General features: G+C 38.8%; 1 protein-coding gene across 1 annotated transcript in view; it reads left to right on the forward strand.

Moving 5' to 3' along the window:
• Positions 1–6,550: 6,550 nt before the first annotated feature.
• ANGPT1 (angiopoietin 1) overlaps positions 6,551–13,041 on the forward strand; it is a 328,587-nt gene continuing 322,096 nt past the window's right edge. The window contains exon 1 of the mRNA XM_043979816.1: positions 6,551–7,372. Coding sequence (XP_043835751.1) covers positions 7,076–7,372 — 297 coding nt within the window. The 5' untranslated portion in view covers positions 6,551–7,075. The remainder of the gene's footprint in view (positions 7,373–13,041) is intronic.

A 13,041-nucleotide genomic window follows, 5' to 3' on the forward strand; every position in this document is an offset into this window, starting at 1 on the left:
GCTGAGACCTATTTTTGGCCAATCAGTGACAGCCAGAGTGATCTGGGTTTAAAAGTATAGTCAAATAGCTCCATTTGAATTCCAATGGGCTTTATCAAAGCCTGGTTTTTCAGAGCTGTATTTCAAGAAATAATTAGGGCAGCTAGGTGGGGCAGGGGATAGAACACTGGCCCTGGAGTCAGGGGTACTTGAGTTCAAATCTCACCTCAGACACTTACTAGCTGTGTGACACTGGGCAAGACACTTAGCTCCAGTTGCCCTAAACATCCCAGGCCATCTCTAGTCATCCTGATATATATCTTGCCACTGGACCCAGATGGCTCTGGAGGAGAGAGTGAGGTTGGTGACTTTGCACAGTGCCCTCCCTCACTTAAATCCAATGAAAACTATATGAGACAAAAGAGTTAATTGTCAGAGTTTAAAACAAACAAACAAAAACACAGTGATACAACATCTAGCTTCCAAGCCCCAAGATATCTTGAGAAGTATAAGCAATACAAATTTATATTCCTTTGGAAAGAGTACCCACATGGATTCCCCACATGGACTCCCCATATAGACAGAGAGAGAGAAGAGGAGAAGGAGGGGGCAGGTGAAGAAGGAGGTGGAAAGGGGGGATTAAGAGAAAGAAAAAGAGGAGGAGGAAGAAAAGAAAAAACAGCATTGACCAACTGGAACTGGCTAGTTGGGTCCCCAGTGAGGCAGCTACCACCATTCACAGATTGTTATTACTCCTTTGTTCTCAAAGAGGACCAATGACATCAGGATTGTGGTGCATTGACTTGCAAGTGAATTGGATGTTTTTGGGAGTTTTCCTTTGGGGATTTCTTTCTGGAGGTGACTGAATTCTCTCTAGGGCTCTTATTACTCTTTTCCAGTAGTCACCTCATTACTGAAATGACCAGGATATCATATTAGTGGGATTTTCCAGTTTGAGGTATTTTCTAGGTGGTTTCCAAATAATTTATCCAGAGTAGCAATTTATTACTGTAATTAGCCAGAGGAATGCTACATCACCACAGTCAGAAGATGCTTCTAAATTCACCTAAATGGAAAGAATTAACCCTGTAAAATATTTGCTATGTTAAAATGTCATGACATCATGGACAGATCCTGAAATATTTTCAACTAATTTTCATGCACTTAGCACAGTGCTTGGCAAATAGAAGGCATCTGACAAATACTTGTTCCCTTCCCATTGTTTTGTCTCATTTACTTCTTTACCGGTGGTATCATTGCTCCTATTTTTAATGGATTTTAAAAACACAATTATACTTTTATCTTCTTAATAATTGCCTCAAATACTCACAGTGATTCTAAAAATTTAAGACTCATAAACTAAGTTCTAAAAGCATCTTAAGTCCACTCTACACCCCCTGGTGGCTCCTAATAGCTTAAAAACAGATTTCTGGCCGCTATTTCTAGAGCTCAAGCTATTTATTTTGGAATCTTGGGGTGTGTGTGTGTGTGTGTGTGTGTGTGTGTGTGTGTGTGTGTATGTTTCTTCTGGAATTCAATTCCACAAACATTTAACATGCGAGATGATGAGGGCACAAGGATAGAGCAACAAATAGTCCCTGCTTACATTCTCCTGGGGAATATAACATGTAAACAGAAAAGCAACTACCAGATAAGTTCAGCAGGGAGCAAGCACTAACAATGGGAGTGTGGGGAAGGGTAAGACACAGGAAAGGGTTCCTGCAAGAAGTAGCAGCATTTGAAGAGGTAGAGGTTAAGGAAGTAGTACATACCAGACCTAGAAGAGAGCTTGTGTGAAGGGAACAGATGCAAAAGATGAATGCAGAGTTCGGGGAATGGCAAGTGGGCTGCTTCTGCTGGAACAAAGCATGTGAAAGAAAATACCTTAAATGTGAAAGTAGATTATTTTTCATGTTCAGGTTGGAATAGGGGTATTCTTAGGTCTCTTCCAAATCTTAAATTCTCTGACTCCTTAAGTTCAGAAGGGTGGATGAGTTATAGCCCAATTGTGAAGGGTTTTAAGTGCCAAGATGAGGAGTTTGTGTATTGGCCTATAGCCAGGATTCTTGACTTGGGGCCTTTGGGTAGATTTCAGGATTTTTCAGTCCTCAACAAGGTGACTGAGTTGCCTCCACATGTCAGGGTCTCTGCTCCCTGGAACATCTATCAGTCCCCATGAACTTCTCACCCTGGATCATATCCCTCAGTGTATGCCAGTGTCTTTGTCCCAGTGATGAATCCTCCTCACAGCTTCCATTTTTAGGAGGGACCCAGGGCACCTCCATTTTCCTCTCAATTTTGCTTCTTACTTTCCTGACTGCCACCATTATCCTTTTCAGCTCCTTTTGTGTGTTGTTTTTTCTCTTTAGAATATAAACCCCATGAGGGCAGGAACTATCTTTCTTTTTTGCTTGGATTTATATCCCCAGTGCTTAGAAGAGTACCTGGTACATAGCAATTACTTGATAAAAGCTTGTTGCCTTGACTTGCCTTAAGCAGGACTATGAATGTGGATGGGGGAAAAATGCCATCTTTGTTTTAATCAAATTGGTTTCCATTGTAAGTCTGTATTTTATTTTGTTCATTTAAAAGTATTTTTCTGAGAAGGGGTCCATAAGTTTTACCACACTTCCAAAGGGGTCTATGACACACAAAAGATTAAGAATCTCTGACCTATAGGTTATAATAGAGAATCATTTACGATATTTATTTCAGCAGAGGAAGGATATATCAGACCGTGCTTTAAGAATAGAAGGGGAGCCAACCATCTATACCTAATAAAGGCAGGAATGTTGTTGGGCAAGAGAAAGATGATAACCTTGCCCCTAGATTTAGTATTTGTTCTTGTGCCTTTCTCCCTCTAATTCACTTGCATGGGAGACCAAAAGAATTTTGAGGTTGAAAAACTAAGGGGGAGGGGTGAACATGGACCCATTAAGCTTTTGACCATTTAGGGAAGGTAGCACCTCAGCTAGAGACAGGTGAATCAAGAAGTTGGAAGCACAACCAAATTCCACAGGGACCAGCCGCAACCATGGGTCCACTTTGGCACCGTTAGCAACTGCCTTGTGAGCAAGGAGTAATGCCCAGCAGAAACTACATGCCATGTCTATCTGCTCATCATTGATGATATACTTGGCCAAGACTACACATATGGCAGAGAAGACATACTCAGCAGAGAGACCAGTAGGGAACAAGCCCGTTGTGGGCAGCATGAAGATATCATCAGAATACATGCTTGACCCTGCAGCCCTAGAAGTATAAACCATCCCTCCACATCTGAGCCTTGCTTGGCCACACTTGTTCTTGGGTATATACCTCTCCCCATGTCTCCCAACCATGCATTTCCTGTGTGTGTCTCTACTTTTCTCACTGATGGTACAGTGTATTTGAAAGAGTCTGTTGCAGCTTTATGGGTAAAATATTCCACTTCTTGGTACCCTAGTTTATTAAAAGGTATCCTTTGTTGTTGAAAGTCTTTGCCCAGAACCTGTATGACTAGAGAAAGTAAGCACATTGATGGGCCTTTGTGGGGTATACTCTTGAAGAGATACTGAGTCACAAAATACTTATAACTTCACACAGATTTGGAGGATCCACAGTGAGAGTTTAGGTGAGGTGCCCCAAGGTAATATAGCAAGATCATTTTGGCAAATGTATGGAGGATGGATTAGAGAGGGGAGAGACTTGGAGTACAGGAAGGACAGTGTGAAACAGGAGGCTACTGAAACAATCAAGGTGAGAGATGCTGTGTGGTGGTTGAATGAATGGAGAGAAGGATGCAACAAGCATAAGTGGAGAATCAACAAGAGGACCTGAGTTCAAATCTGGCCTCAGACACTTGACACTTGCTAGCCGTGTGACCTTGGGCAAGTCACTTAACCCTCACTGCCTTGAAAAAAAAAAGCGGAGAATCAAGAAGACTTAGGGACAGCTAAATATTCAAATGGTCTGAGTGTTTCCTCTCTACTTTCTTCCCTTGAAACAGTAGCAGCTGGGGATACCTCCTCTACTTGCAATATTGATTTGCTATTGCTCTATACTGGGAATTTCCCACTTGTGATTCATTCAGATAAGACATAAATGAATATATACAAGCATGTGAGTACACACACACACACACATACGAGAACAGAAATAACTATTGGCTATTTAAATACATGGGAGAGTTATAAGTCAGGACTATTGATCATCCTTTTATCCTCTGCCAATTTTGTTGTTGTTGTTGTATTTTGTTCTTAGCAAAGCACTTTTAGGTGATAGTTTTGGAGTTTCTTCTTTCCATGAAAAACTTTCAAAGATTATTGGAAAATTTTCTTAGAAAATCTTTACTTCCCATACATTTTTTTTTTTGTATTTAGGATCTCTCTCTTCCCCTCAAAAAACTAATCAGAGGACCACAGATATAGAGCTGAAAGGGATTTAAAAGGATCATATAGTATGACCCCTCAGGAAACTTAAACTCATAAAAGTTTAAGGTCACAAGGTAGTGAATGTCAAAGGCAAGATGTTAATATAATTACTCTGGTTCTGGGAGGCAACTAGTTGGCATAGTAGATAGAGCACTAGGTCTGGAATCAGGAAGATCTAGGTTCAGATCCAGCCTCAACACTTAGCTATGTGACCATGGGCAAGTCATTTAACTTCTGTTTGCTCTAATTCACTGGAGAAGGAAATGCCATGCCACTCCAGTATCTTTGCCAGAGGAACCCTAGGGACAGTATTGGCATGCTATAGCCACAGGCTCACCAAGAGTTGGACATGACAGAATAACCATGAATCTGGTGCCCAGTGCTTTTTCTACCAGGTTATATTGCTTGATAAGAATGGTTTATTTTCAAAATACATTTCGGTTCAAGTTAAACTTTTCTGTTTCAGACAATAGCAAATACAGTACTTAACCATTCCTTTATGCAAACTATCTTCACGCTTTTACACTTACCCTTGGCACAGTGCCAAGATAGATAGTGTCAAGATAGAGCACTGGGCCTGGAGTCAGGAAGACCTCAGTTCAAATTTGACCTCAGACATCTACTAGCTGAGTGATGCTGAGAAAATCACTTAACCCTGTTTACCTCAGTTCCTCATCTGTAAAATAAGCTGGAAAAGGAAATTGCAAACCATTCTAGTATCTTTGCCAAGAAAACTCCAAAACAATCAGACACAACCATTGTCCTTACCTCCCTTCTGCCTCTTCTTCTTTCTCTCTCCCTTTCATCTAAAGAACCTAATCACTCCTTTGCTTACATAAAGAAGAATCTAAGTCAAGGTAGCCTATTCTTATGATATGGTTGCTGTTGTGGTGATGCATTGTTTATGAATCCTTTAAAATCCTGGGATCACAGATTTAAAGCTGTCAGGGACCTTAGAGTTCATTTTATCCAACTATTTGCTTTTACAGATGAGGAAAGTGTAACCCAGGGACGTTTTGACTCGCCTGGAGTCATACAGGTAGTAAAGGGCAGAGCCAGAATTTTCACCCAGATCCTCTGATTCCAGAAACTCCACTTTCTACCGTGTCATGCTGACTGGATGGATTGGTGGTATACAAAATCCATTTTTCTTCCATCTTTTTAAAAATCCCTTTAGTATCACCTGTACTTTACATTTCATTGATTATTATTCATTTTGAAAGTTTATGCCCTGGGAGCTTGTTTTCTTTAAACCTTGTTCCTCCTTTAAAAGGTGCATCTAGGTTCTTTTGCTAACTGGGCTATGTTGAGCTACCAGCCCTTCTTGCTTGTAAGATCTCTGGTGAGAAGGTCACTACAGCCATAATGAGGATTTATGTGGAACTTGGATAGTACAGCTAGGGAGAACCATAGCAACCCCCAATGAGCTCTTTGTGATATACATGATTAGGACATACCACAGGAATTAATAATTCTTAGGACACTCTCCTAAATTGTTACCACATTGTTTTTGCAAGGAAGTTGCTTCATTTATGTACACAGAAGAGAGCTGCCTTCTGAGTAGGCAGTTTCTTAAGAAAGACACCCCCACTTCCCTGCCCCCGCCAAACCCTCCACAACCACCCCCCCACCCCCCAGGGAACTTATTCTATTTAATATTCATTCTGAGGGTGGGGATTAAGGAACAAGATATAGAATCATTTAACTCATTATACTCTATTTCCCACGGCCCCTCCCTCCGCTTTTCTTTGGCATCTGAAAGTTTAATACATTCAAAAGATCACACTTTAAAAAAATATCATGGATATAAAACTCTTTTCTTAAGTTAACAATTTTTTTTAAAGAATGAAAATTTAATAAACATCGCCCAAAAGAATTCCTCAAACATAGGTTATATAATATGGAAGAGATTTTCTTTCAGGGCTCCCAATATTTAACGAGAACTTACAAGATACTGCTAGGATGCTAGATTTTAATAGGTCGGGGCTGGAACACCCAAAGTATATTAAGGTGGACTGGTGTACGCTTCGATTCTATGCGAGCCCCTGAAAGGCTCCGCGCTGTTTTGTGAGCAGGAGGGGCTGGGCGGGCAGCTATACATGATTGAGGTCATGCGCATCCAGCCAATTTGTAAGACGATCCCTCTCGCACTAAGCTGTCGGCAGTCCTTAGGATAGGGGCACACTCAGGCATTCCTGTCAAGTCTTCTTGTGAAAGGCTGCCTGCTTCTTGGCTGGAAAGCGGAACCTTAATAAAACTCACTGAGGTCGGAGGGAAAATAGCAGTTCGGCTGCAGATAGGGTAGAGGCAAGGGGCTAGAATGTGTACATGCTGCTGACTACAACAGACTGCGTGCTGAACTGTTACACAGAAAGGAAACAATAAATCTCCGCTACTATGCAATAAATATCTCAACTTTTAACGAAGGGAGCTATCATTCCAGTGAAATAAATTTTAAAAGTTTTTTTGTTTTTGTTTTTGTTTTTTAGATAAAGCTACCAAATGAATCGTTTTCTAGGATTCTTCTTTCAGGGCTGACTTTTAAAGAAAAACTCACCAAAAACGCATTTTTTTTTACACGCAATTAAAAAAAATACTAGTTAAAGAACCAACAAAGAAGTAACTGGGGGTAGGTTAAAAAAAAAAAGAGTTGTGCAGAAGCAGACAAGGAAGGTGCTGATACCATGACAGTTTTCCTCTCCTTTGCTTTCCTGGCTGCTATTCTAACTCACATAGGGTGCAGTAATCAACGGCGAAGCCCGGACAGCAGCGGGCGAAGATACAATCGGATTCAGCACGGACAGTGCTCCTACACCTTCATTCTGCCGGAACAGGACACGAACTGCCGGGAGAGCACCACGGACCAGTACAACACCAACGCGCTGCAGAGAGATGCTCCTCTCATGGAACCGGATTTCTCTTCCCAGAAACTGCAACATCTGGAACATGTGATGGAAAACTATACTCAGTGGCTGCAAAAAGTGAGTGCTTGCTTTCAGTTTCTTCTTGTACTCGAGTCCTTTATCCAGGCTTGCCCTGCAGATAAGTTAGTTTGCTCAGCGTGGTGGGGGAGAAGGGGAGGAAGAGGGGAAATGTGAGGGTTGGGGGGGGGCGGGTGGGAAAGGACCATTTGTTTACATGTTGCTTGGGGGAAGACAGTCGTGCAAGTAACTGCAGGGCAGCTTTCTGTGTGGGACTTCCTTAGCAGGGGAACCAGACTGCTCCAGCTTGTCCTGACTGGCGAAGGAGGAAGGGGCGGGGGTGTCGTGGGGGATGTCACAGATCTTAGAGTTAAAAAGTTTGCAGAGATTTGAGCCCAGGTGTGCCGCGGTCCCCGCAGACCTGTCAGTGATGGCACAAGTTTGGAAATCTGCTTCTCATTTAGGACTTTGGAATAAATGTCACTAAAACACGCCTCCATGTTCTGACTGTCAGCACCTAAATTGAAAAGCAATAACTCCTAAGAAGAAGTTTCTTTTTTTTTTCTTTTTTTTTTTCTTTTCGGGAGAGGGGGGAAATGACTACAGTCTTCTTTTTTGAGGGGGGAAGGGCGAAGGAAGAAAATCAAATACACTATACATCAAATCTCTCTGAGTGCCTGCAAGGAAAGGGGTTATAAATTAACTTTTGACTTCTGACTAAATAAGTATAAAGTAAGAATGTTTGTAAAGTGTACCAATGGACGGTGAAAATTGCAAATGTCTAATGTCTAGAAATGAGGCCGAAGGGTAATGTAACCATGATAACTCTAGTTTTGAGAAACAGTAAGATTTTAAGGTAGAAGTCATTAAGGATAGATTCTCTGCTGGAATCTTGAACGGAAAATCAAGCAGCTTATTGGTTGTGAACTTACCAGTGCACCTGCAGAGGATTCGATGTAGTGTCTCCCAGTTCTTCAATTCTGGATTTATACTTTTTATTGGGGGGGGGTCACAACTGTTAAGTATACTTTTAATGATCGAGATTACAGAGGTTTGGAGAATATGATTACGTCCTCCTCTGAGGCAAATGCTGAGTGAAATTGTTCTAGTTTTTAAAATCATATTGAATCAGTGGGTGTGTCTAAACATAAAAGGTTGGCTACTTGAGGGTCTTAAGTGAAGATAACTCTGCAAATAGCATCACTCCAATGGCTGTGTCTTATATTATAATTTCCTTTTGAGGCAGGAGATTTTTACTGAATTGTGAGACTGACCATAGCACTGGCTCCCGGTTTCAACAAAATGTTTTAACTGTCAGAAGATTGTGTTACTGCATCTTGGCACCTGGCATCACAATCGTTATGTCATTGTTTAGAATACAGAGATTAGAATGCAACTAGATTTCTCAAGCCATGATTCCAAGTCAGCATTTCAAAACCTTTGAGCAGAAAAGTGGTGGAAAAGACAGAATGCTATTTTGTGTGTGTCTGTGTGTCTGTGTGGTCACACTTACTGAGTAAACTGCCTTCTCCATCATGCATCCGAAGTTTGTTGTTCTGCTTTTGTCCACTAGGGACTGAACTAAGATCACTGTTGCTTTTCTTGGCATGTTAAAAAAACCTCAAAATAGGAGACCTAAGGATTTTAAAGTCTGGAATTTTAACTGGTTCTCATACTATACAAGTGCAAATCAGCAGGCCACAGGTTATATATATATATATATATATATATATATAGAGAGAGAGAGAGAGAGAGAGAGAGAGAGAGAGAGAGAGAGAGAGAGAGAGAGAGAGAGAGGTTATCTAAACCATTCATCATTAGTAATCTTCATATAAGTACCCAGCAAAATCTCTCAGTGGTGATCCTCCTCTACTTACTTGTCTCCTTGTTCAAGAGGGAGGCCCATAGGAGGCGAATAAGTCTGACTTATACATTATCCCAGTTATTCATATACTCTCCATATGCTCTTCTATTAGAATTAGTCATTGCAAAAGTACTTTTTGTTACCTGTTCTTTAAAGAAAAAAAAAGTACTTTTTTTTTTTTGCTTGGGATATTTCAACCATAGGTGTGCTATAAAAAGCATTGGGTATGATGATATAAACATAGTAAAGTATATTTTTTGGTTCCGTACATTAAATAGCGAGTAGGGTAACTACTAGTAAACCACAAACTGAAGATTCACATTTAGCAAATATTTCCTTTCAACAAATGCTTTTTGCTTTCTAATCTTTTGAAATAGGAAAAGTGGTGATTGTATGAGAAAACAAAATATAAACATTTATTTTTGGGAACTTGTTTTTCATAATATTCTATAATTTGGATATATGAACAATCTAAACATTAACAGGTAACTTTGGTTATAATATCAATTCAAATGACACTTAAATAATTTTGTTTAATAATTGATCATGTCTAAATTTTTACCATATTTTCCAAGCATTACCTACAATTTTGAGGAATGATGCATATGAATCTTCTCTTTCAAACTTGCATTTATTAAAACTAAATATAAAACATTTGGGTGCATTCAACTTTAGTTCCTATAAATCAAATTGGATCTTTATGAAAATATTCCTACTAAGACTAGCAGTTTCTCTTGAGTGTGGTAGGATGAAATTTATATATCTCTTGTCAGTGTTAACTTAATTGAATGGAAGATCAACCAATCATCTAAATGCATCCAGTAGAGCCTAGTATGAAGAAAAAATCCACTTAATCCTAGGATTTTCCTAGAAACTAGAAAACTCCCCCTTAAAATGATCTTTTCTTCATTTATAGTTCAGTTCTCATTTTATGTGATAAGTTTATGGTAATAATTCAATTGGAAATGTTTTTATAAGACTTATATTTATGTTTGGTCATCATTTTAACTGCTGATATTTTATTGATATTTCCCTTTTAATATCAAATATGAATGAGCATCTGTGAATTTGAAGACGTTTATTGTCCCAACACCATAATCATCAGTAAGATTGGCAATTGCATATGGTAATTTTTGGATAAATGAATATATTTTTACATTATTATACATTAAAATCACCACAGTTATAGAAAAAAGCTGTATTTCTTTTTACTCTTGCATATGCTTTAGTGAAGGCTACAGCTATGCCATAACTTCAACTAATCAAGTTGTTCAACAAAACTGATTTAAATGATATAATCACCTGAGGTAGAAATGTATTGGAAGATGAAGGTGATATAAAAACTAAAGATAATTTTTTAAAAATGATATGACTTTCATAAAGCTCTCTAAGCATGCAAATCATAAAATATTTGGCTATAGAATTTATTTCTGTATTTCATTGGTATTGGGTTGTATGAGTTTACAAGCTGCCATCACTTGATTCCAGTAAATCACATTATATTCCTCATTAATTGGTTTTCCATTATTCTCAAAATACACTGCTTTAGGAGGGTAGATCCATATTAACATTCATACTTATTCCTGTAGAGCATCATATGTCATTTGTATCCATACAAGTTTTCCTACTTTGTGTGATATTGGAGGAGGTGGGGTGGGGGAAGGGAAGAGTTATCAGTTGAGCCAAGTAGAAAACAAATAAGGAAAGGGAATGAAGGGCATACTGGTTGCTGTGGGCATTCATATGTTTACTTGCTGATATTTCTTCAAGGATCAGCCCCCCCGCCCTTGCCACATTGTCTTCTGTTTCCACCATTATGAGGTAGGTAGGTAGATTGACAGATTAAAAAAACCAAAACAAAACGACAAATCCAACCTGCAACAGAAGTGTGAACAGGATTGCACAAGGTCATGCACAGAGTGAATGGTACTTCTGTAAAGAGAATCTAGGTTTTATTTTCCCCTAATATAGGGTTCTAGCCATAGTCATTGTCAAGTAGCACCAATTTGAGTAGGGCTAGTGAGGCATGGACTGGTAACACTAAATATTCCAGATACTTTCTTTGCTACTTTTTTGTGCTTTCTCTCATGAGGTCTAGCTCACCTGTTTACAACTATCCTGTAACTGAAAACCAAAAATATTTTTCTCTGGATTACAAAATGCATCAATAATCTATTATTCCCTTGCTTATTTACTTTTTAATAACAAAATACACAGATTTTTAAAGCTCTCTAATATTCTAAAAGCAGAGTTCTTGGTCCTTTTTTTGTGTTGTGGATCCCTTTTGGCAATCTGGGGAAGCCAATAAAGCCCTTCTAAGAATCACATTTTCAAATGAAGAAAATAAAGCAAACAGGATTGCAAAGAAAACCAAAGATTAGTGATAATAAAGATAAATCATTTTTCCCCATCCAAGTTCACAGACACTCCGGAAGCTCCCAGTGGATGTCTCCTATTGATTCCAGGTTAAGAGTCCCTGTTCTAGAATCTTTAGGATTGAACAAGGCTTTTTAAAAATCCCTTAACAAAATGTCTCATTTGACTTAAATTATAGGAATTTGAACCCTAAAAAACAAATAAACTTCCATTTGCTATGTGTAAGCAGCCAGGTTTAAACTTCCACAAATAGACATATTTCCTTTTAAAAATTTACCAGTTTAGTTTAATAAGTCTTGTCATGAATGGCCATTCAAGGCAGGGGGGGGGGGCTTTTTCACAAGAATTCTGGGTTATATGTCTCTCTTAACATTCTTTGTGACATCACAGGCCACTGAACCTGGGAAAAATAATTTCTTCCTTTCAACAGAGGTAAGCCTTTGTAAGGCCAATACCTGAAGAAACAGAATGCATGCTCCCATTCTAACTTAGTAAGTGGTTTTTTAAAAAATCTAAATGCTTTTATATCCACCCCTAACCCCTTTGATATCTTTTGTCTGCATGTAATAATTTTCACTTTAATTTTTCCAACAACTACTTCTTGTGCATGTTTTGTCTACCCAATAAGATTATACAGAGGACAAATTAAGGACTCTGAGAGGTACATTCATTGAATAGTGTAGAACAGGGAAGGGGGAAAGAAAAAGCATTTTAATATAATGCCTACTATGTGCTAGACACTGTGCTAAGTGCTTTATAAATATTATCTCATTTGATCCTCACAACAGCCTTTCAAGGTAGGTGCTGTTATTATCCCATTTTTTCGTTTTATTTTAGTGAGGCAATTGGGGCTAAGTGACTTGCCCAGGGTCACACAGCTAGTAAGTGTTAAGTGTCTGAGGCCGGATTTGAACTCAGGTACTCCTGACTCCAGGGCCGGTGCTCTATCCACTGCGCCACCTAGCTGCCCTGTTATTATCCCATTTTACAGTTGAGGGAACTGAGGCAGACCAAAGTTAAATTACTTGCCTAGAGGTCACAGAGTAGTCTATGTCTGTGATCACATTTAAACTCAAAATTTCTGACTCCAGGCCCAATGCTTTATCCAGTACACTACCCAGCAATGGAAAGAGTGATGGATTAGGTGTTAGAGAAACTCAGTTCAAATTCTGGCTTTTTACCTGTGTTACTTTGGGTAAATTAGTTTTCTGATCTATAAAAATCGAGGAATCGGATTATAAATAACTTTAAGTTACCTTTCAATTTTCAATATATTCTCAATTCATTCAAAACATTAGTAACTTCTGCTACTCAAATTAGTTGTCTTGTCTTCAATTTAGTTTCCTAACTGGAAAAGCTTTTCTGAAGCTATTTATAGATATCTATTCTCTTTTTCTTACAAGGTGTTTTTTTTTTTTTTTACTGTCAGTGACAATTAAATTTAACCATATCTTAAAATGTTAAGAATATACCTGAAATCATTTAAATT

Source organism: Dromiciops gliroides, chromosome 1 (assembly GCF_019393635.1).
Source record: "Dromiciops gliroides isolate mDroGli1 chromosome 1, mDroGli1.pri, whole genome shotgun sequence".
In the NCBI taxonomy this organism is placed as follows: Eukaryota; Metazoa; Chordata; class Mammalia; order Microbiotheria; family Microbiotheriidae; genus Dromiciops; species Dromiciops gliroides.